At 41.0% G+C, this 24,678-nt stretch overlaps 1 protein-coding gene across 3 annotated transcripts; it reads left to right on the plus strand.

Moving 5' to 3' along the window:
• The first annotated feature begins 2,851 nt into the window (after window positions 1–2,851).
• On the plus strand, window positions 2,852–24,618 carry LOC129186613 (trichohyalin-like). Of its 3 annotated transcripts, none has more exons than XM_054785036.1 (10): window positions 2,852–3,042; window positions 6,099–7,136; window positions 8,545–11,056; window positions 20,057–20,154; window positions 20,465–20,567; window positions 23,069–23,213; window positions 23,327–23,445; window positions 23,544–23,731; window positions 23,803–23,896; window positions 24,139–24,618. In XM_054785036.1, exons 2-9 carry the CDS (start codon window positions 6,106–6,108, stop codon window positions 23,873–23,875), a joined length of 4,269 nt encoding a protein of 1,422 aa, XP_054641011.1. In that variant the 5' UTR covers window positions 2,852–3,042; window positions 6,099–6,105; the 3' UTR covers window positions 23,876–23,896; window positions 24,139–24,618. The 3 variants fall into 3 exon arrangements, with proteins under 3 accessions (XP_054641011.1, XP_054641009.1, XP_054641010.1); XM_054785034.1 differs by lacking the exon at window positions 2,852–3,042 and adding an exon at window positions 3,062–6,023; XM_054785035.1 differs by lacking the exon at window positions 2,852–3,042 and adding an exon at window positions 3,062–6,023 and having other exon boundaries at window positions 20,483–20,567.
• The last annotated feature ends 60 nt before the right edge of the window (window positions 24,619–24,678 follow it).

Here is a 24,678-nt window from a genome sequence, read left to right on the forward strand (position 1 = left end):
GTAATAAAGTAGTTCTTATGTGACATACGGCGAAGCGTCACATATTGAGATACTGACTTATTGCTGTCTTACGTTTCAGTTTATCTTCCAGTGCATTGTATTTATAAGTGCTGTGTCTTTTCAGCCCCAAGTTACACTTATTTAAACCCAAAAATATTACAAGAACACCACTTTGTATTTCCAAACTTTTTCCCATAAAAAAACCCAACAAAAAACATGTATTACCTGTACAGACCAGGTTAGAGGTAGCATTCTCAACTGCCATGCAATTGTTAAAATAAGATCACTATCGATAGACCGATATTGTCCAGCACTTCATTACTGATATCAATATCAACCGATACCTATGTAGGACTGCATACTGCAATATAAGTTATAGAAAAGTGCCGTATTTAACATTTTGTCTCAACAAAACAGTCATTTAAAAAAACATGACCAAGTCAATTGAAATAACATGTTCTACTATCAACAAGTAAGACAGATTAGTCTTAATACATTCACAAATCGGAATCCAATTAAGTAATGCTGATAACCATACAATTTGGAAAGCTGAACATTTCTTGGAGGCACAAACATCCATATAAAAACAAAGTCAAGTGCAAAGTATGAAACTCTGGACTAATACAATCAATGAAATGATAAACTGGGCTCATTCAGCACGTCACGCATGAACGCAGCATGAACAGAACATATTAGTGTAGATGTATTAAAGGAAGACACCTTAATTACTTACTTCGCAACCGTTGCAAATTGCATATTTCCAATCTAAAGGCGAAACTTGGAAAAAAATTCCACACCGCGGACATACTGAGCCAGCAAGCTCGCTGCTGTGTGGAGCACGTCATCACCCGTGCACCGATATCATTATCGGCAGAAGAACCGACACTGGAATGAACCGATATCTTGTTTTTATGCCAATATGCGCCGATAACACCAGTCGGACCATATTATTGGACATCCCTAAAGATATCCAAAGTTAATAATAGGATAATGTGGATGCAATCTTGATCGTGCATTATGGTCAGCTTATTGTTGACTTGGGCATGCTGCACAAAATACAAAATGAAAAAAAAACACAAAATAAACCTTCAGATGCTCACTAAACTGAAGTCTCACCAGAGCTGCTAAAATCTTAATAGATTTCCCAAGGTTTTGCGTGACATCATCCACGATGACGGCTCAAAGACAGATTTTAGAGGTGTATTTTACTAAAACGGGGCTGTGAATTGTACATCAATCTAATTATTGCATACATAAAATACAGTAAAAACAACCACATTATAGGTCAGATTGAATTTGTCTGTATCCCTCCATCCATCCATTTTCAATGCCGCTTATCCTCACTAGGGTCGCGGGTATGCTGGAGCCTATCCCAGCTGACTTTGGGCGAGAGGCGGGGTACACCCTGGACTGGTCGCAGTAATTTGTCTGTATCGGTATTCCAAATGTATAGTACAATATTGACTGTAGTAAATCTTCTGTTGTTTTCTTTTTTTTATATGCAAAATTTGAAAAAGTATAGGAAGCAGCAATCAGTATGATGTAGTGCAGTTCTACACCACTGCTGATTACTGTACAACGATTAGATTGTACAAGTGTACCCTAAGTTGTGTTTGTTGAGTGTTGGCGTAGAAATGATGACACACTTGCATCTTGCCCTCGCATATGATCAATATATTCCACATATCCTTTCTATTTTCTGAGAAGTCATTTGAATTTAATTTGTGTAACTGCTGCTGTTCTATGTGCACAAGGCAAATGAACGTTGCGTGATGTAAATGAGTCTGTTTCTGTTGTCAAGATGCCCCAGGTCGCCTGCAGAGCAGTCCACATGAAGCGCTACTGAGGCCTGCATGGATCCATTTCCTTTTCCCTGAGTGGAGGTGCACCTTCAACAGAACCAGTTTATCAGGTCCACGAGGCAGAGCATTGCCGTCAAGCTCAATGGAGGAACAAAAGAAAGCAGCCAGTAAGGATTTTCAAACTAAACATTTACCCCGTTTGCTGTTTGTCAAATATAACTGTGCACATTATTTTTAATTTACTTTAATCAGCTACACCACATCATGGGATACACTCTCGTGTAATAATGATGTACTGTATTCAATTAATACAAATATGGTGATGTATACAGTTGAGTGAGCATAACAGTTAAAAATAAAACTTAATATATTCAAATATAGGCGGTCTACTTTCACCTCCAGTTCCCTCCTTGGAGTCCTCCAGCAGAAAAGGTCACGGACGTTCTCCAGTCTTTGTTTTTGTGCTTTTGGTTCCCCTCCTTCTGTCTTGCTACGAGACACTCCAAGGCCTCACCCTTCCGGGCTTGTTTATTGAGTGCAGCTCTTTGGGTACCTTGACGCCTAATTACTGTACGTTAATGCCCCCGTGTGCATTTCCATCCTTAAATGTCTCTCTCTAATCTCTGTATCGTGTTATCTCACACACCTAAAAAGAATCTATGCTTTTTAAACTAATCAACCCATGTTGCTATTTTCTTTTAAATGATTGATCATACATTATGTGTTAATAAACTGTATTCAGGACTTAATTAGCTGCAATGTTAGTTATTAATTGTTAATGCTTAGCTCCAAGGATGATTACTTCGAGTAAGTATAGCTGTGAGGTGACGTAAACAACATAAGTGTTAACTATAAAGTATTTAACAGTTGAAGGCAAAGCAAGCAATTCCCTATTTTGTTAAATTTTTACTTCCTGTTGGGAGTAATAACCAGCTCTCCTACTGCATTACAACCAAACCATGCCGTATTGTGCTGGAAATGCAAGCTCAGTGTTTTATTTTGAACTACGTGTACACTTCCGGTGTGGTCGTACGTCACCATACCTTGACTCCATCGGGTTGCGTGGGTCGAGGGAGTGTGTGAGAAGTGTACAAGCAGTGTGACGCCTTTATTGTGGGAATGAGGAAAAAACACACCGATAAACAGGCGAGACGTGGTGGATAGCGCAACATTTTTCTTTTTTAACATCTTGCCGTTTCCTTTCTTTTTCTCTATCTGTATGACTGTGGGAAGACTTCAGGTAAACCTAAAGTCAATTTTACGTCTTTGTGGAGCAGGTGCGCTGAGCTTACTTGTATTTGTGCCTCAGTTGTGCTTATTTGTTAGCGGACATACATGTACAGTATGCTTGAAAGGCTTTTTTAAAGCGTAAAGTTACACACTTTAATGAAAGGTGCCACTCTTAGTTCAACGACCCAGAGTTCATTGTTGTGTTTATTCGTAACTCATTAACCAGCTCGTAAACTAGCTCATTTTATAACACCAATTGTATCATTGTGGCCATTTAAAGTAAATTGAAGGTGGCTCTTGGTGAGCTTCTAAATTCAAAGTTCAGCATGATTTTAGGACATCAGTGAAACGAGCAACTCACAAGGCAAACAAAGATAAAGGTCCTGAAAGGCCAATAAGGCAACTGCTGCTTTCAGAACCATTTCCTCAGCTCCACGGATAAGCATGAATGTGTCTTGAATACACAACCAGAATGCTCACCTGACAGGTGCAGCTTTACCTGCCAGACAGCGTTTCTCACGCTTACCTGCGAAGATGGGATGCTATTGAAGTGCTGCATCTTCAGGTGTTATACAGTCCCACCCCATAAAGGCACCACCTCGACTATAAAAGAAGATTAGATGTGAACATTTCAAGTGGAATCAGGGCAAGTTACTGTCGATGCAAAGCAGCCATTTTGTGTATTGTGTGCAGCACGAAGACACATTTTTCAAACCTTTGGGTGGGGAGACACTAGTTGATGCAAAAGACTGACAGGTCAAACCAGATGCTGCCTACAATGCCTGGGGAATTTGCTGCGCCACATTTGGAAAAACCACTTTTCACTCACAGTGTAAACACAGCAGCACTCCTGAGGATGCCTGCTATTGGCCAAAATGTTTCCATGACTCTCAAATTGAATTAATTATCCATTTTAAAATGTATTTTTAGATGTACACCAAACCCTAATCTAGCCACTTGGATAGCCTTGTATTTCAGCCTAACTTAGCAGATACAAATGGTTTGTGTAGTGATAAGCTCTTTTGCATTCAGTGTTTTTATGCGAGACCTTACAGTATAATTTTCTCATTTTGTGCATTCACACTTTTCTTTCATATTTAAATCAAACTTTTAATTGTACAGAAACACGCTGCCAGCACACCCATATTACCAACAACAGAGGAGAACTTAGTACAGTGGAACCTCAGTTAGTGTCCGCCCTGGTTAGTGGGGGTTTTTTTGGTTAACGTCGATTTGCATGCATTCTCCGGTTAGCGTACAGTATGGCGCACGTCTTGTTGTGTTATTAATACGCTGCGTGAGTCCATCTGTGTTCTTCATATACTGTCTATATATTTTTAATCAGAAAATTAGCATCCAATTAGCTAACGACCAAAATGGCAACCAGACGCTGGAAGTTATGTCGACAGCGGTTAACGCTCCAAAATGTTAACACAAAACACATTTTTAGAGTTTTATAATTAAATTTTTATTGCATAAAATAATTCTAAATGCATATAAATGAACATAAAAGGTTATTTTTACCTTCATTAAAGGCTACTGTTCCCAAAGACATGATGTGGCAGCAAGACACCAAACAGGCACCATTTTGTCATGACTTATTTCTTGAATTCTATAGTGTTTCTCACCTTCTTTATCAACTTGCTGGCACTTGAAACTTTCTTTGGCTTCATTTTGGGTTACAATATTGAGGTGAGGAACACTATTGAATTCAAGAACCAAATCATGACAAAACAGGAAGGTGGTGGGGGTCGATCATGTCTTTGGCAACAGTCGTGAAGAAGTTAAAAGTAACCTCAAATGTTCATTTATCCTTTTCATTCGTCATGTATATGTATTTATATGCATTTGGAATTGCTTTGTGAATGTCAAACAATATTTGTAAAACTATAAAAATACTGTATGTTTGTGTTAACATTTTTGGCTTTCTGGAACAGCTTAATATTATTTACATTATTTCTTTTGGGGAAAAAAATATGTTTCAGTCGGACCTTCTGGAACGAATTTATGATGTTAACAAAGGTTCTACTGTATATGTATGACTAAATGCCCTGTAGGCAGCTGAAGGAGCCCACTGCATACAGTCCCAATTTGAGAAGAGTCTCTCTCTACTTGTAAATGTACATCCTCATGTGTGATAGCCACGTGGCATTCTGATTAAAAAAAAAAAAAGGAAATAACAAATTGGGGAGCCAGCTCTCATTTGATGGCAATCGGCTCTTCTGATTCTCTACAATGGACCGGCTTTTAGAGCCGGCTCTTTTACGCATTACACATTTGGCATCAGCCTCTACTGTCGGGGCCACGTAATTCAGGCCCAACAAGTTTGCTCCATAAAGAGGTTGCAGAGGGAAAGGTACACCACTGGAGACAAACGTTTCTGTGCAATATTCTCAGCACAACATAATGATCTTTGGGCTATTGTTTCACAGTTGTACTCTTCTTGATTATGTAATTTATTTCCAATGATTGTAGTAATATTAATTAAATGCATTATGAATGTTTCTCTTTTTGAAAATGAGCACTGAAATCTGACACACTGTGAAATCTAAAAGCAAGATGCAAGATTTTGCATTGTAGCAATTAGTTTGTCCAAGTGGCAAAGTTGTAAAATGGCAGGAAAGGGTTGCCACATACTTAAATTAAAGTTGCAAGATGGTACAAGACTATTTTGAACTACAGAATATTTTTCGTACTACCAATTATACATAAAACACAGAACCACGGAAAGTGAATGGAGACTAGCAAAGATCCGTTTTGTAAGAGAGTAAGATTGCACTCCACTCTTAGCCTCTCTATTATTATTATTATTGTTATACATCTTATGAACTCTTACAGTAACACCTTTATTTTCAAATATGAAAGAAAAAAGTTAAGCCACAAGTATAAGACTATCACAGTAGGATGGCTTCATGGCCTTTCAAAACATGTGGACAGACCAGACTCATTCAGCCTGCTTTGTAACCACTCAACTGACTTACCGTTTGTCAAGTAAGCCAATCCAATTTTAATGTAAATATGCATTTTGCTGTAATTGAGCTCCTTCACATTTTCACTTTCTTTTAGATATCCAATGATGCAGAGCTCAGTTGAAACTTCGCAAGTTATAAACGTCTCAAACTCCAAACCAGTTCTGCCTCCCAAGCCTCGACTTGCTCCCAAGCCCTTCTCAGTACAGAACACCACCGTTCACTCCATCCATTCCCCAAAGGCTGTTAGTGTGTCATTCAAGGGAACAGCACCATCCCAAGCTGGAAAGCCAGCAGCTCCAAATGTCCTCAAACCCCCTTTGACCAGCCCAGCAACCAAACCACATCAAGAAAAGTCCACCAGTATTCCAACAAAAACATCCAAGGATGAATCCAAACCTGTTCCAGTCAAGAAAGATGTTACCAAAACAAACCACAAATCAGAAACACAGATTGTAACTAATACAGAACTGAATGTCACAAAGGAGGAAGTCAAGACTCAAGCAACCAAAAAGACAGAAGAAACACAGAGCGGTGATTCCTCGAAAACCAATGAAACATTTCAGTGGGGTGGAACTAGGAAGCGTTTGTCCGTAGAGTTAACCTCAAAGTTTAATTCTGGTGGTATCCCTCGGCCTCTTGAACACAACAGAACCACATCACTAAAGAAAGGAAAAGACCATGCAAACCAGCCCAAAGCAAAAGTGCCAGAGCCATCCATATCAGTGCACAAAGAAAAAGATCAGGTCAACCAGCCGAAAGCGAAGGAGCCAGAGCCAACCCTATCAGTAAACAAAGAAAAAGATCATGCCAACCAGCCCACAGTGAAAGTACCAGAGCCAATCACACCAGAAGATCATGCCAACCAGCCAAAAGTGCCAGAGCCAACCACCACAGAAAATAAAGAAGGTGGACTGACTGAGGAGTCCCATGGTAGTAGCAGCATCAAACGCAGGATCAGTCTTCTCTTTGACTCGGCGTCAAAGCCAGAGGTGACGGTGAAGAGAGGGCAGCCCGAGTTTGGCAAGGAAACAGGTGCTGTCAAGGAACGAATCAAAAACTGGACACTGGAGACCTGTTTGGAGGGTTCGACCGACCAGAAGTCACAGGTTGGAAGCCAAACGCAGACCAATAGGTCAGTGAGCTTCCTTTCTCTGTGATTGTAGTGTTTTTAAAAACCACGCATGTCATTGTTTTTGTCTAATATTACATTTTATGGCATTGGACAGGATTACAATGCAGAATATACTGTATTTCACCTTTGATAGTTAGATTTTCTAGTGTCTGTCCTTGTGTATGGTATAGTGTTGACATGGGCAGCTGCTGGTGACCCGCGGGCCGGATACGGTCCTCCTGATTAATCTGGCTCTCGGATTAAATTCCAGTTTAAAAAATGATTTTAAAATGTAGATAAAAGTTGTTGTAATTACTACAGTCCACCAGCAGGGGAAACTCGTAAGCTCGTATGCTTCTGTGTTGAGGAGCCAGTGTGTGCTACACCGTTTCTAAACCCAGTCTGTCTCCTTGAAAAGCCTAGGTCAATATATTTATACATATTTTTAAACTCTTTTATTGATAAGTTGAAAAGCACTCCATTATCGCACTCCTCTTCTTGTGATCCATCCATCTTGTGTCCCTCTTTTTAGTAAGGCCCATGAAGTCATCAGTTTCCGCACTTCAGCGTTGCCATTGTTAAAAGACGCATGGTCTTAACGCCTGTAGTCATTCAAATTTTTTAAGCCCATTTCCAAGTTTCCCTTTTACTACAAAGTGCTGGAGAAAATAGGAAAAAAACTCTTAATAGTCTGTCAAACTGTGGTTCAGTGAGCCTGTCCTCAGAGAACATAATAGAGCTGGAGCCTTCCCTTCTCCCCGAAAACCTGATGTTCTGGAGCATATTTGATGGTGTTTTCTGCTCACTTCAAAGTCCGTTTACTCTCTCCATAGGAACTAAACATCAATTAATTGTGCCTTAGTAGGTTTGAACGTGTCATTTTTTTATCTCAAGCTACTGTGCCTTCCTTGATCATTTCTGGCCGCTCCCCGGGGGGGGGTCCACCTTCCACTTTGAAAACAGCTGGTCAACACCCCATTAAAGGTTTTTCTTGATGAGCATCATAGTCGTATCTGTCACACAAAAGCTTCTGTGTGAGCCTTGGTGGTTTTTTTGTCCTCTTCCGCACCCCTCCCTTCTGGGGTCCCACGTGTCTCGTATGTCGGCCCTTTGCTTTGTTTACTCTTGCGTAAACATGGCATTTTGTTCTATAGCTGTTTGGATTGCTGAATTTTTCCTTGAAAGCGCTTGGGCTGTCTTTTAGACTGTCTTAATGATTTTGGAGGATAGTTGACTTGAAGATATGCACTATGCTAACAGGTTATCATACCGTCTCAGTTGTTGCTCTGAAATTTGCCATTAGTCACCAAACAGGCTTCTGTTTTAAAACTCATTTAAACACATAAACTCTCAAGCCCTACATGACTGTACAAGTGCAGGTATGTCTGTTTTGGCACTGAATTTGATTTCATTTCATTTTCCTCCACAGCTTAATGCCTGCAACTGCTCCAACACCAGAAAAGACTCACAACCTGCCATCTGTTGATCATCCGGGATCAGCGACACAATCTACAGAGTCTGTGGCTCTCTCTGATGCAACTGAACAACCGCCAACAAAGCAACTCTACACATCTGAGGGGTCGGAGCTGAAGACATCAGCAGAAGATGATACTCAACCTTTGGCACCTGCTGATGAGGCCTCCTCATCTGATGGTGTTCAAAGGCGCTTTGTTAAATTTGGTGCCGTGGAAAGAGACGATGGAGAACCTCCTCTTCCAGTGGGGTCAGAACCTGAAAGAAAATCAAATGAGGACGTCAGTCAATCTGAAGGGAGTGCGCCTGTTTCAGGGCCCAGGCGAGTAGAAACTCCACAGAGGAATGATGAGGAGATTAATGAGGTGGAGAAACGCAAACAATTGGAATTTGAAAAAAAGAGAAAAGCAGAGGAAAGTGAAAAGGAAAGGCTCAAGTTAGAAGAGGAGAAGAGACAACAGCAGGAAGAGAGGGAGAAAGAAAAATTCAGGCGGAGGAAGGAAGAAGAAGAGTGGCGTAGAAGGGAGGAATTGGAAAGGGCGAGACAGATTGAAGCGGAGAGGAGGAGAGCAGAGGAGGAAAAAAGATTGAGCCTAAAGCAGGAAGAAGAGGAGAGACGGATAAGGGAGGAACTGGAGAGAGAAAGGCTGAGGGAGGAGGAAGAAAGAATGAGGTGGAAGAAGGAAGAAGAAGAGAGGCGGAGAATAGAGGAACTGGAGAGGGAAAGGTTGAGGGAAGAGGAGAGAAGGAGGCAGGAGGAGAAAGAACGAATAAGGCTGAAGATGGAAGAAGAAGAGAGGAGGAGAAGGGAGGACCTGGAGAGAGAGAGGCTGAGGGAAGAGGCAAGAAGGAGAGAGGAGCAGGAGAGGGTAAGAATGAGGCTGAAGATGGAAGAAGAGGAGAGGATGAGAAGGGAGGAACTGGAGAGGGAAAGGCTGAGGGAAGAGGAGAGAAGGAGGGAGGAGCAGGAGAGGGAAAGAATGAGGCTGATGATGGAAGAAGAGGAGAGGAGGAGAAGGGAGGAACTGGAGAGGGAAAGGCTGAGGGAAGAGGAGAGAAGGAGGGAGGAGCAGGAGAGGGAAAGAATGAAGCTGATGATGGAAGAAGAGGAGAGGAGGAGAAGGGAGGAACTGGAGAGGGAAAGGCTGAGGGAAGAAAGAAGGAGAGAGGAGGAGAAAACAAGAATGAGGTTGAAGATGGAAGAAGAGGAGAGACAGAGAAGGGAGGAACTGGAGAGAGAAAGGCTCAGGGAAGAGGAGAGAAGGCGGGATGAGGAGAAGAGAATGAGGCTGAAGCTGGAAGAAGAGGAGAGACAGAGAAGGGAGGAACTGGAGAGAGAAAGGTTCAGGGAAGAGGAGAGAAGGCGGGATGAGGAGAAGAGAATGAGGCTGAAGGTGGAAGAAGAAGAGCGTAAGAGAAGGGAGGAACTGGAGAGAGAAATGCTGCGGGAAGAGGTGAGAAGGAGGGAGGAGGAGAAAGAAAGATTAAGGCTGAAGAAGGAGGAAGAGGAGAGACGGAGAAGGGAGGAACTGGAGAGAGAAAGGTTGAGGGAAGAAGAGAACGAAAAAATGAGGTTGAGGGTAGAAGAAGAGGAGAGGCGCAGAAGAGAGGAACAGGAGAGCGAACGGCTTAGAGAAGAGGAGAGAAGGAGAGAGGAGAAAGAAAGAATGAGGCTGAGGATGGAAGAAGAGGAGAGGCAGAAACAGGAGGAATGGCAAAGAGAAAGGCTAAGGGAAGAGGAGACAAGGAGGGAGGAGTTGGAGAAAGGAAGAATTAGGCTGAAGAAGTTAGAAGAGGAAAGACAGAGAAGGGAGCAACAGGAAATGGAGATGAAAGTGCAGCAACAAAAGGAAGAAATGGAGAGACACAGAGAGGAGGCAAGTACAGAAGAGGTTAGTTGGAGAGAAGAAGAGAGAAGAAGGCAAGATGAACTGATGAGGAAGCAGGCACATGAAATGGTAGAGAAGCTTAGGATGGAGGCAGACAGAAAAAGGGAAGATAAGCGAAACAAGAGCCTGGTTGATGAAACGGAGCCATCTTTAATCACCTTTGACTCTGGAGGTTTACCTCAAACTGCACACAGCCTCTTAACACGAACTGGGAGCGTTTACGATAACTTTTCAGTCAGTGAGCCTAAGATTCGGGTGGATGTTGGTAATTTTGATGATTTTTCGGTGAAGCCAAAGAGATGGGGCTCGCCGTCTAAAGTAAGTTTGACCACACGGGACACAGTGGCGGATGTGCAGATACCCATTGATGTTGGCCCTCTGGAAAAAGAAGCACCAGAGAAAGTGAGGACACAAGAAGGCTTTAAGCCAGATTCAGTCTGGAGAAGCCATGAGCTGAAAAAGGAAGAGGAGCTGCTTGAACGGGATGAAGAACCTCAGGTGGTGGAAGATGAGGAAGTTCAAATTCAAGATAATGCTGAGAAAGAGTGGGAGAGAAGAGGCAAAGTTCACATACACAAGGTAAATTCTAATGCCTTTATATGTATCCATTGTATCCATGATACTTTTGAACATGCACCCTATATTTACCCCCAAAAGAGTATAGACCAAATTTTTACAGTAGAAAAAAAGCAAGACAATTACAGTTTAAATGTGGAGTTGATTGTTAATTTTATCTTGAAGCAGTTGAGGCAAAACAGAGTGTGTAGAATGTACTACCTGGCTGCAGCCCACAGAGGCACTGTTAATTCCCAACTAGTTTCCTTGGCCAGCATTATTGTTCTCAATAAAACACAGGCAAGGAAAGAGGAGGTAAGAACATTTGGACAGAGATTCTCCCGTTCCATTAAAAATGACAATAGATTAATTGATTGTTATATTTTCACATAGATGGTCAATCAAATGGTAACGGAAAAACTATACATGTTTTTAAGAATAATGGGCATAATTAATTGATTTTGTGGATCTTTGATTAAGAACCATGTTATTGTTGTATTAAAAGTTATTTTGCTGAGTTAATACGTCTTGAAGCAGTGGATGGATTTTACTGCTTAGTGTTACAAATTCAGCCCTAGTTTGCTCCCTAAATGGGCTGCAGAAGAAATCAAAATATGGAAGCATATGCTATGTTGTGGTTCCAGTAACATCGAATCTAAATGAAGAGACAGTCCGGTTGGTGCCTGACCTTTATAGAAGTAGAAAAACACCCAAAAACACAAATAAAATACAGTTAGCTCCAGAAGTATGTGGACACTGACACTGAGGTTTTATTATTTTGCCATTATACGCCACCACAATTTTACTGTAGGCTGTCAGTGCCTAAAGTCCATGAGAGCCCTCCCTGGAAATGATTTGCCAGGCCTACACCTTTATTTTATTTGTGGGTGTTGCCGTGTTCTCTTTGGCTTTCAGTATATTAAAAGCAGGGAAGAAACTCAACATTCCGTGATGCCCACAGGTTCCAGACTTCAGACAAAGCGTGCACAATATTTCCATGTAGGTGTTACATTTATTGTTATATTAACAATTTTGGCTGCAAATGGATGGATCAAATTCCTGCAAATGTCAAATTTCTGAGAAACCTCTTAAATTGTGTCTGAGAGTCTATATTTCAAATAATGTCCTTTCTGACTCATAAAAACGATTTTCCCAAATATCTCTGGGCCCATCTGCACCTGCATCACAGACTGATACCATGAGTGAGTTGTCATGTGACATGGACTTATTTCACGATCATTAAGATGGAGTTGGACTCCACTCTAACCACTTGGCCATGAGTGAAACATGCCCCAGTATAAATGTAAAACAAAGGTAAATATATCACTTCTTTTGCATTATAGGTGTCAGGTTTAAGTCGCAGAATGGCTACTTTATGAATGAACAGAACAGCAAACAGAAGAGCAAAATATGTTGATATCCAGTGAACACCGACACAAACACACGTGTGCAGCATAGCCAACTGTATTGCTATCTCTCCTTCACAGTTAAATTAATGCTTAATTGCTTCTCCGCATGTGATCTCCAGAGAGCAGAGGAGAAATTGTAAACCATGAGGCTACAGAACTGACATGATGTAGTGCAAATAAGTAAACAAGATAAGTCAATTTAGTAAGTTTAATAAAATGTATAGACTCGGGGTGTCATAAGATCTTGCGAGATTAAAACGTGACATGATTTCTCGTTCAGAAAAAAAATGTCTCACGATAATAAATTCATTAATGAATTACATGATCAATTCAAATGAACTTGAATTTTGTAGGCCTCCATATGTTTCCATGTGCATGCATATCCGTTTTCTCATCTCTCGCCTCCAAACAGGTGGGACTCTGCATTGGTTCAGAGCTTTTGGCCCGACAGTCAACACTCACTGAGATGTTTGATTGGCACAGTAAATAGAAACGGAACAGCGCAAATTGGTGTGCGTTCAGAGAAGGTGTTTGCTACAACGCAAAAGAAATGCTGCTCGTTAATACAGTTGAAAAGCCAGCATTTCAAGAAGTGCGCCAGACGTTTGACAGATAGTACAAGTTGTCTGTGAGAAAATACATGCCACAAACGGCAATTCCACAACTTTACAGAGTGAAAGATGACATATTAAAAACAATATTGAATTATTATGAAATAGTATGAAATACTATTATTACTGTCTCATAACATTAGTGGTTTATTTGGTCTCAAAATTGACAATAATATTGTTTAGCGGCAAATTTGTGGGTCAATAAACATTTCAAAATGCACCTGCATTGTTTTATGACTCAGTCAAATAAAAAAGTTTGTTTGTCGAGTCATACATTTTCTCATAGTATTTTTCTTAAAACCTTTCTGTTTACCCAATCCTGGTATTGTCTCGTCTCGTGAGCCGAGCGTCTCGTGACAGCCCTTATTCTTTAAACAAAATCTGTAGTTTTTCCCCAACCTAGAAATGGATTTGACTAATTTTATTGACCATCTATGTGAAAATGTAATAATAGACCTGTTCTATTTTGAAGGTATCCATGAAGAATGGTTGAGCCTTTTGGCCCAAGTAAGGAGTGGAGGAGCATTTTTCCTACTGTACCGTATTTAAAAGAGGAGAATCTAGTGTATTTTATCAAAACAGTAAAAGTAAAACTGCCACAGCGTTACTGACACTGGAATCATATTCTCTGAGGTCTTGCTTGTTGATGGAGACCATGATCTGATAACTGGCTCGTGATTCTTGATTTATTTTGGGTATGGCACAGGTTAAAATGTTAACGACTCAGCCGACAGGAGACAAAACTGCACATTTTAATGTTATTTTACCACTCATCAAATAAAGCTGGCTGCTGCACACCTTGAAAAAAAATCTTGTTATACTCGCTTCAGAGCAGACATATTACACCATGTCCAAAAAACGGGTTTGTTTGTTAGTATGATGTTTATAGTGTGTGGGCGTGGTCGCGATAATTGACTCTATCACAGCCTGTCATTTAATTTCCATGTGTCACTGTGTGCTATTATTTTTAACAAAGATGTACTGTACTGTAACTCATACTATAAAATAAATATGCAGTCCAGAGCTGCTGAAAGAACAGTAGCTTGTTCAAAATATTTAACTGACTATGTTTTTCCTCTTAGCCCAGTATCAAGTCATGGTCTTCATCTCTGTGGTTTTGACTGTGAGACATCTAAAAGGAAGTGGGGATATAACTTTTTCAGCTGTCAAACCACTGCATTTGTCAGCAAAGCATTTGATCAAAGCAGCAATGTGTAGTAATTTAACCTCAACTATCAGCTTCAACATTGTTTTGATTGCATACCGCCTTGTAATAACGAGAATGTCATCGCTGCCATTGCCCTGGCAACCCCAGATCGTCTCATTTAATGGTCAGTAATAGTAGACCAGCTCATACCAACCTCTTATGTTGTGTTGGGCACAGTATTAGGTCTAGTTATACATTAAACTTATCACACAGTGGTCGTTTTCATAATAAATGCATATACTGTACTGTATACTGCTGGGTTTGCCCTTTCAGCTTCAAAAGTAAATTGTATTTCACATCAGAAAGTGTTGCCCTGGAGCATAAAATAAACTCCTCATTGCAAGTGGTTACAACGTATGCCTCACTGTCAGAAGACACCAATGTGTCGTGTTTGTTGTTCTCCCCACGCATGTGTGGGTTTTCTCTCACATCCCAAAACATGCATGTGAGATTCATTCTAGACTCTAAATTGCCCATAGGTGTGAATGTGACTGGTAATGAGGACAAGCAGGAAAGCAAATGGATGGCTGAACGCATGGATCGAATCACACTAAACAGTAACCATTACCACTGCAAAGTGCACCTGCCAGTTTACTATTTATGTCTGTCAAGTTCAAGAATATAAGGTCAAGAGGCAATGTTTAGACCTAACATTGGTTGTTGTTTAGGGTTATGCAAAATCTATACACCCATGTTTGTGAAACTTTTTGGGGGATTGGCACATGTGCCTTGCAAGAACCAATTGAAAATTTGGAGCAAATTTGGCCAAAAATGATCATAGGGAAATTTATTTAATTTTTTTGCTGTTTGTGTTACAATAGAAAGTTAATTCCTGACATACTGTACTTGCATTGTTACCATCATTCTCCAAAAATGGTAAAATTAGCCGACTGACTAACGAATAAACCTTGCATATATTTTTCTGTTAGAGAAATGTATATTCGCTGTTTGACTCACAATGTAGAGTATAAAATGTAATACATTTTAAAAGGGATAGGCTATTCGTTGACATCTACTTCCTAGTTCTTGTCGGAGTGCTCTCTGTTGATTGCAGAAACTGCCACTTATAACAAATACAAAACCGGTGCTTGTGATGTCGACAGTTACATGCAATGTCTACAGTGCATACAGATAACACAATTACCTATGAATTGATGTCCTGTACATACATACTACACATACACAAATCAGATCCACCGTATTGAGAGTCAACAGCAAGCTGAGACAGATCAGATTGCCTTCTTGTTGGAACATGCATCACTGTTGCAGCAAAAACAGTGAACTCTGTGGTTATTTCATGTGTGTGTGTGTGTGTGCGGGTGTGCGTGTGCGTGCATGTGCGTGCGTCATTGTGATACCCCTTCAGTCTGTTGGTGTGTTTGCATGCTTTAGCAAATAAACCCTAACCCACATACACGGTGAGCTATCAGATGGCACTGCACATGTTGCTTTCACTTAAAGAAAAGAATGGGGTATAAAAGCTTGTCTTCTTTGGTAATCTTCATATTTGACTTTTACAGCTTGGGAATATACAGACAGTAGGCCTACTTGTGTTTTGTCGGTGTTGCTTGCCTTGACTGTGACTGTAAAGCCATGCTTTCACCACTAGGTGGCAATGCTATGGCACCTTTTTATTATATAGCAACATGACGCCATTTCAAATGACAAGTGATAAGATGTATAGCATATGAGCAAATATTATGTGTGTATTGAACCAAACTGAGAAAAGCTTGAATGAGTAAAATGCTTTACTGGGCAAACACAAGCTGTGCAGTCAACCAAGAATGCTCTCACAGGCTATTGAGCAAATGGCAGATAGGCCAGTGTCAAGGCACCAAGGTGTTATGTGGTCATTATGTCCTCATTTGGATGTGGCCAAAACGCGAGCATGTCAGAATGACCAAACATGGTGCTTTTATGTGCTGTCTTTCCGTCTCTCTAAGCATCCTCTCTCACTCTGCTTATGAGAGCTTGCCTTTCTCCCTCCGCACTCACAACACACAAAAGGAGGATGGGCTTATACGTGGACAGGAAAGTTCACATGTCCTTTGAACATCGAGAGCAAGAGCTCCTGTCAAAGTCTTACATTCCAAGAGGATTCCTGATAAAGATAATTCCCGTTGGCCTCAAGAGAAGACCTCCTTCATTGAGCAACCTGCATTAAACAGGCCCTGTCTAAGATACTTGCCTTGCTCTTGGGGATTTTTTCATTGCATAGCACGGACTTCAGGTATGCCCTAACTCCAAACTGTCCATAGTCCAAAGGTGATCAAATGATGATGTGACTCAGACTCTACATTGGGATGTTCAGTGTGGAAAACACTGTTGTGTTTTGAAAGGATATGGTGTGTGAAATGCAAGCAAAGCCTCACCAGTAGATACACCCGTAAAAGCTTTTTTTACTTCACAGATAGGAGGTTTGGCTTTACTGTCGTCTCTTATAAATGATGACCCTTAGACGATAGGATGGTATTTCTTTGGGAGACGATGTAACCCCTGCAGTGGACCGCTGCTGACTTCTCTGTCATTTAAAATGATGACTGATTTCAGGTTGGCAATGTGAACTGAAACCATAACAATAAGAAAATAATTCTGCTTAATTAGTTTGTTAGTTAGTTCGTTTTTTAAATTACCTTTTTACAGCAACCATTTGGAAATGAATAAAACAGTGAATAGTGTGCCAGATATATAATGTACAGGGATGGAGCTACATTTTGGTGAGGATCTGGATACATGAGCACATTTATTTTCGCCATTTGACTCATGATGGTGTCAAGGGACCCCCTGTAGAAATCATAATGGGTGCACCTGTAGGTCAATTGTACATTTAGTGGGTTCATTTTATGTAAAAGAGTGTGCTTGTCATTGATTGCACCAATGCAAGTGTCTCCGTAGGACATCCACCCAGCAAATGTATACAGTATACGCCCATGCCAATGTGCACATTGAGCGTAGTGAGCAGGGGTAGTCTGTTTCATGAAAGACACGGTTATCTGATAAGGTCTTCCAAATGCCGTGTGTTATCACGTACATGCATGCCCCCTTCCTTCACTGTGCTTCCATGTTTGTCATTTATAAAGCAGAAGACATTAACAAAGCGCCACGCAAAGAGGTTCATCCTACTTTGACATTTTATGTCTACACGCCCCATTTTTTTGCAGTGCTTGTTGTTCTAGTTCCTCACATTAAGTTTCTGTGAAGACATTTTTACCATTCTGGTTTGTCCCTGTGCTTTTAGAGACCTTAAAGAAAAAGAGTCAAGTTTTATTACATCACTTTGCATGCATTTTGCGTTGCACTGTGCCTCGTGTTTCCCTTTAGGTCGCACCTTATTGCGCTTTTTTGGAACAACATTTTATCATTTGATATACATTCTGTGACCATGTAGTAGCAGGTACAGTCATGATAACATGTAATACAGTATTACAGTATTGAGGTGATTTTAAGCATTACCTCCCTGGGCGCATTGATTTAACGGAGCCCACAGCGACGAATGCTGCTTCTGTCTACAACAGCAACATAGAGAGAGTTTGCTATCACTAATGATAGCAGATTGTGTGAGAGCCAACGGCGACTACTACTTTTTACTTTTACTCTACCCAGGCAGAGAATAACATTGCTGGCTGCTCGGCCAGATCCAGCTATAGTTAAACACTGAACCTTTCTCACAGCGTCGTGTTAGCTTGTAGCTTGTAGCACTAGTGCTAAAAGTTTCACTGACAAAATGAAATAATAATGGAACTTACAATGTCCACTCTCACTGGGATGCCAGCTGATGGGATGCCTGTACCTTTCAGCACAAGACTTGCGTTTCCCGTTGGGTAAATTCAATTCAAACTCACAGGCGATAGAGCTTCATCAACTTACATTACCTTACTTATGTGCAGGTCGATATTAAAATATTGATACCAGCCTGAATTTACTCGGTATCGAATCGTAAAATAAATCAGTGGTATTGCTCATCACTATTCTGTAGTGGCATGAAGTGTTTTGAATGAGGCGCTGTGTCCCTACGCCAGAAAAGTAGTTCATCAGCGTTAGCTCCTACAATAAGAATGTCGCTGTAGCTTGGTTAATATGCAAGTCTCGTTATGTAAATGGAACATTGTTGCCGTTTTTGGAGGATTTTTTTTTTTAAGAGTCCTTTGTAGGCGGAATAGGTGAGTCCCATTACATTGCATGGTTAGCTGCCTCATGCTAGCTGTTTTTCTCTCTTTATAACGCACAGAAAAGAGAAAGACGTGTGTTCATCTTTCAAATAAGGCTTATTGATGATGGGCAAAATTCCACAAAATTGCAGTTCTCCTTTAAATTATAAGTTCAAAGGTGTAATGAGTACGGATAAAATGGTAACATCTTGCTGTCAGCTGGCATAAAGAAAGCGCCATGGGGACCCATCATGCTAAAATGAAAGCTATATATCCTGATTTGAATCTCTGCTTTACTGTAAGTTTGTATGTTAACATTCAGCATGCTTGCAACATGCAAAAAGAAAGTGTTATGGTAAACATGCAATGTTACTCTCATATGGGAACCTCTCATGTGTAGTCTTATGAACACTCTCCATTGCCCTTATGAAATAGGCTACATAACATATGGCAGGGGTCTCAAACTCGCGGCCCGCGGGCCATTTGGGCCAAATCGTATTTTGCGGCCCGCAACTGGACATCAAAGAGTAGTGTAACTGCAGCCCGCAATATCTGGGCAAGCTCAGTGTTACTTACATACTTCCAGGGGCAAGTAAACACCAACACTGAACTAACAGTGGTGTTGGCACATGGACCGGGGGAGGGGTGGCTCTTTAGCTTTATTGTGAGCCATGTATTGTGAATTGTATCGTATCGTGAGGTACCCTGAGATTCCCAGCCCTACTCCCAATACTTGATGCGGCCCACCTCACCCAGACTCTACCTCCAGTGGCCCCCAGTGAAGTTGAGTATGAGACCCCTGACATATGGTGTCTCCAATACAGGTACATTCCATTGCGAGTGACAAGAATGCAATGCAGGGTAACGGTGCGCAATTTCTTATAGGCACGCATATATTTTAGTGGCATCTGCTATGTGGACGATAGTGAGAGTTATAAAGTACTTTTAAAGTTAACACTTGCAGAATAAGAAACACAAGAAAAAAAACAACCAAACCTGTTTAGTGACGGGGATGACATTGCATAGCCTATTATCATTTCTGAAAGACTTATGAGAGAACACTTTAGTTTCAGCTGATACGTAATTATAGACACATTTTATGTCTGTCTGTGTTTTTCCCTAACTTAAACGTCATCTGCCTGTACAAAAATCAATATAAAGCTGTTTATTTATGCTGCCTATGCGTCCAGTTTGCTGTACTTCCATTGCGTAGTCCCAGAGAAATAAATAAATAGAAGCGCATGAATCATTATACAAAGCCGAGTGGTGTTTACCAACGTTTTCCTCTGTATCCAAGTGACCGTATCACACAACAAAGCAGAGAGATGTGCCTCATGACAGGTTGCTTTTATTTGGCATGTGTGCACATACATTCCAGCATGCAGGCGTGGCAACAATTTGGAAATGTGCGGGCAGGGATACAGTATGTGTTTCTGTAGTAGAGTGTGCACATGTGTGAGCAAGCACACATGCTGATAGTGTTGGATGAGCACAACCCAGCCACTGTGGGCAACTCATTAAACAATGCTTGCCTGTCTGGTCAGTGGTCTTTGCTCTGTGCACATTTTCTCCATCCCTATCTATATTGTGGAATTCTGGTATGAAAACACACACATAAATGGATCCAAATGTTTCCTCTCATCCCTTAGGATCCTGTCCACAGTTATGGTGAAGATACTGCTGCTTTGATAGACTATGAATCCGACAGGCCACGTACAGCCTATGAATGGAGATCGAGAACTGACCGGTAGGATAAACTTGTTTGCTTTTACAATATACACACATTAAAGAGACTTCATCATGCGTCAAACCTAATTTAACTCAAAGTTGAGATATTTTGTTGTGAGGCAAAACCCATGAAAACAAGAAAAGACACTATACCACCTCCATTTCTATATTGAACTACCTGTGCCCTCTAGTGGTTAAAAGTGCACAACACAGGAACTCAGAAGGAGTATCAGTGTTAGTTTGGAGATAAGTCACAATGTGACGAGCAACAATAGCTTGATATTTCTCATTTGAGAGCCTTGTTGTCTTTTCCCCACTGATTTCTGAAGGACTGTTTTTCATTCAAGTCCAAAGTCTTTCACCGATGCACTTCCTGAGGTCTCACTTGAAGAGGTTGATAAAACGGATCCAGTGCTGTCTCCTTTCCCTGAGGTTGGTCATGACTTTCCTTGTGCACACATCCCCTCATGAATCTGGTTTATAAAACACACACACACACAGACACAACCTTGGAATTTGTCACCCAAATCTGTCCTGTCATGCTGGTTAACCTCAGAATCGTTTGGATTTGAGATCAATTTTAACAACAGAATGAATGGTATTGGAACAAATCCATTCCAGAGTTAAAGTTGTTCTATAGAAGCTGTATTAACTGCACAGTCAAGATGTACTGTAACTACAATTTTACCATTCATGACTGTCATACAAGTGTAAAAAGAAGTGAACCGCCATTAAAGGGATAGTTTGGATTTTTTGACATGAAGTTGTATGACATCCCCATCAGCATTGTAGTCCAATAACAGCAACGTACCCCCCTCCACTTGCATCACAAAAATGCCCTCTCAAAAAAAATCAAAACCTCACAAAACGCTCGCCGTTGTATTTGTCTCCCGTCGTATCCCTGCGCACTGTCATGTGTATGTGACGAAGACACTCTCATCTTCCTCCGCTGTGGAACACATACCTAAACAAGATGGCCGCGGCGCTCCGTTGCTGAAGTAGATGCGAGCGTCTTTGTCACATTCACAAGAATGTGCAGGGATGCGGTGGGAGACAAATATAACGCCGAGTGTTTTGTGAGGTTTGATTTTTTGTTTTGAGAAGGCATTTCTTTGATGCAAATGTATTCATCTTTTGAACGCATATTGTTTTGAGAAGCCAAACTCTACTTAATTGTCCCCAGCAACTAAGCGGTACTACGTTCTTCATCACAGAAATCTGACCAGAACTGGACTTAGGAGACCAAGTGGGGGGTAAGTTGCTGTTAATGGACTACATTGCTGATGGGGATGTCATACAACTTCATGTCAAAAAATACAAACTATCCCTTTAAGACAAACGCAATAAAACCTTCATTCTCAACAATGAATGGCATAATGTGGCGCACCTGCAACGTAACTCCCATTTTTACAATTATTCTTACTACACACAAGTGTAAACAGCAGTTGAAGTGACTGATTGTAACGGGTGCGTGGCTCCCAAGAGGGCGCTAAATTTCGAACGTGCTTCAAGCATTATACATCACCCGCTTCCTGAGCCGAGCACATAAGCCATGCCCCTCGCGTAACACACTCACATCATTCAATGTATAGCCTGTAATAACAACAGCATGACTGCAAATCATTGGACATTTCTCAGAGACTGTGTTTGTGAATGTGCGCATGCTACAGACATGAATGTGACTAGGCAGCCCTGAGTCATGTTCGGCCTGAGTTGAAGTATAGTGTTCCCTCGTTTATCGCGGGGGAAAGGTTCCCAAAATAAGTGAAATCCGCCAAGTAGCCAACTTTATTTATTTACAATTGTTATATGTTTTAAGGTTGTAAAAACCCCTCACCATACACTTTATACACTTTTCTCAGACAGGCAATAGCATTTTCTCACATTTCTCCCGTTTAAAGACTCTCGAAAAAGTTCAAACCTTTGTTTGAATTTTCATGATCAACCTACAGGTCCGACACAAGAAATGATTAAGTCACTCGCGCATAATTCACTCCTGTGATTGTGCCTTTTCTTTACTGTAATTTTTTTGTATCCTTGTTAAAACATATTGCTGCAGACGAACCGAAGATTCATTTGCAAGCTAGCAAGCTAGCATGGATGACACATGCAGGAGACACAGGAGGGCCGCATGAAGGAGGCTGATTGATTGGCTGTAGACCATTGTCAATCAGGACACAGCAAACAATGGGCGGTGCAGACAGAGGGAAGAGAGAGACACTTAACTTCCCACAATGCAGTTCATCTTAAAGGGCCAGGCTCGGCCTGTAACAGCGTTCATCCATCCATCCATCCATCCATCCATCCATTTTCTATACCGCTTCATCCTCATTGCGTTCATACACTGTAATTAAAAAAAAAAAGTAGCACTAAAAAAATTCTGCGAAACAGTGAATCCGTGAAAGATGAACCGCGAGGGAACACTGTACCCTGCAATTTTTATGCAGCTTAATTTGAAATTCTGAAAAATATACACAATTTTTGTTCAGTCTGTTTTTTAACCAACATTGGTAACAAACACTAGCCGATGGTGGTGTTTTTGTATTTTTTGGCTGAAAAAAGTGTAATCTTGAGCCAATTGCTAATAGGCCCTTTGACCACTATGTAATGTAAAATCAACAGAACATCCTTCTTTTACTTAATCAAACCCTGAGATATATGTGGAACCTTCTGTGTATACTCTTTGTGGATTCATTTCCGGTGTTCAAGTGTCAAGAAAAAGCCAGGAAAGGCAAAGGAAAAGCAAATGTTCGAGGATGAACTGAGGTCTGTGAGGTTCACTGCAGTCTCCTGCAAAACTTTTTTTTTTTTTTACTTCAGAGGCATATTTATTGCAGGCGTATTTATATAGAATTTATAGTGGATACTAAGAGTGGGTTTCACTCGAAACAGCTTGTTTTGATTGATACAACATGTTGTGTTTTGTTGCACAGAGCTTTACCCCTCTGCTCGACACGAGTGCACAGAGATCCAGGGCAGCTCTTAGCAAGAAGCACAGGCGATCACGTCCATCACGCTCAAATCGCACAAGACCAGCTGTGGTAGAAACTCAGGACTGGAGGTTTTGTGACACAACAGGTAATACATAATATCATCCTCGGTAGCTGTAGCTCGGATTTGGTGGCTATCTTCTCTAAATGTACCCACTGTAGAAGAAAAGCTGTCTAGAAGTGTGCACTTGCTGATTTCAGATGGAGAAGAAAGGGAGTCGGACTCTGAGGAGGAGCAGCCTAAACAAAGGGTAGCCTCCTCTCCTCCTGCCTACAGAAAGGTCCCCATGTTGCCTGGCGTGAGCCCATTAAGCCTCATTGTAAGTTCAAGGAGAGCTCATTTAAGTGTAGTATGTCACTCCCATTGTTAAATATTATGATGTAAAAGCACCTTACTTTACTGCACATGCTCCCACAGGCTCAGATGAAAAGGAGAGCAGAAGGAAGAGAAGAGACTGAAGAGGAGAGGGACGGTGAGGACAAAGAAAGTCCAAATGATGCAGTGGAGCCATCAGCTGCCTTGCAACTGCCTGTCTCTCCGCGCCTTCCTGCTCGTCTTGCTGGAGCCGCACGAGTACTTCCACCCTTAGGTGTCACAGATGCAGGGTAAGAGCAGTGGATAAAACAAAAGAATAGAAAAAGTTGTTTTTCATAAAATGTTTCTGTGTGTCTCTCAGTGCTATAGCATCTCCGGCGTGGCTCACAGAATTGAAGTCGAAGAAGCGTATCAGTCAACATGAAGGGGAGTAGTGTCTGAGCAGTATGCAGGAGGTGAGGACTACACTTACTGCGATACAGAACATGACAAAAACCAAAAGTGTCTTTTTATATTAAATAAGCAAAGTAAATGTAAAGGTAAAGTGACTGGCCTACTTAGTCTTTGAGCATGAACTGATAAAGTCTAATCGGATGAGAGGCGAAACGTCTTCCAAGACAACCTGAACAGTCCAGTTGCTCTCGATTGCATGTCCTAAGAATACAGCTCATGAAATAAATGTCTTCTTCCTATGTAGCAACCACCACGCTGCTAGGAAAGAATCCCTCCATGTCAGATGTTGCTGCAGAGAGACACCTCACCAAGGTCTTCATTTTGCACTTAGAGTGCCTATTTTGTACATTTACTGAAATATGCAAAAAAGGAAATTCAGGCGTTTGTGGAATACATTGAACACTTTTTGTCTTGTAAATGATTTGTTGCCAAGGCTATGGGCCATGATTGTTTTTTTGTTAATACCAAGTTCATGTTTGAAGGTAATTATGGACAGACTGTGCATACACATATGCACATACAGTATATAAGACAGCACGATAATATAATGATGTACAAAGCTATACAACAAAGCATGTGATCACGTCAACCAGCTTACAGGAGATTTAGTAATGTTTTTATGCTACCGGACTGTATGAATGTGTTTATCTGCTTGAGATTAAGTGCCTTTGTTTTCTAATGGACAAAACGACCACCATCAACAACTCATTTCATTCAGTTGAAATGTGTTGCGATTCATTAAAATCTTTTCTATGAAATGTATTTGTGTTGGTTGTTGTCTTTT

Source organism: Dunckerocampus dactyliophorus, chromosome 8, assembly GCF_027744805.1.
Source record: "Dunckerocampus dactyliophorus isolate RoL2022-P2 chromosome 8, RoL_Ddac_1.1, whole genome shotgun sequence".
NCBI lineage: Eukaryota > Metazoa > Chordata > Actinopteri > Syngnathiformes > Syngnathidae > Dunckerocampus > Dunckerocampus dactyliophorus.

What these genes read in the sequence shown, in the direction of transcription:
- LOC129186613 (XM_054785034.1), top strand. Translation starts at nt 5,767, where the DNA reads ATGGAGACTAGCAAAGATCCGTTTTGTAAGAGAGTAAGATTGCACTCC. An exon ending in ACTGACTTACCGTTTGTCAA is followed by an intron (nt 6,024 to 6,098) that starts GTAAGCCAATCC and finishes ACTTTCTTTTAG; the next exon opens with ATATCCAATGATGCAGAGCT. An exon ending in GAGGTTTTGTGACACAACAG is followed by an intron (nt 23,214 to 23,326) that starts GTAATACATAAT and finishes TGCTGATTTCAG; the next exon opens with ATGGAGAAGAAAGGGAGTCG.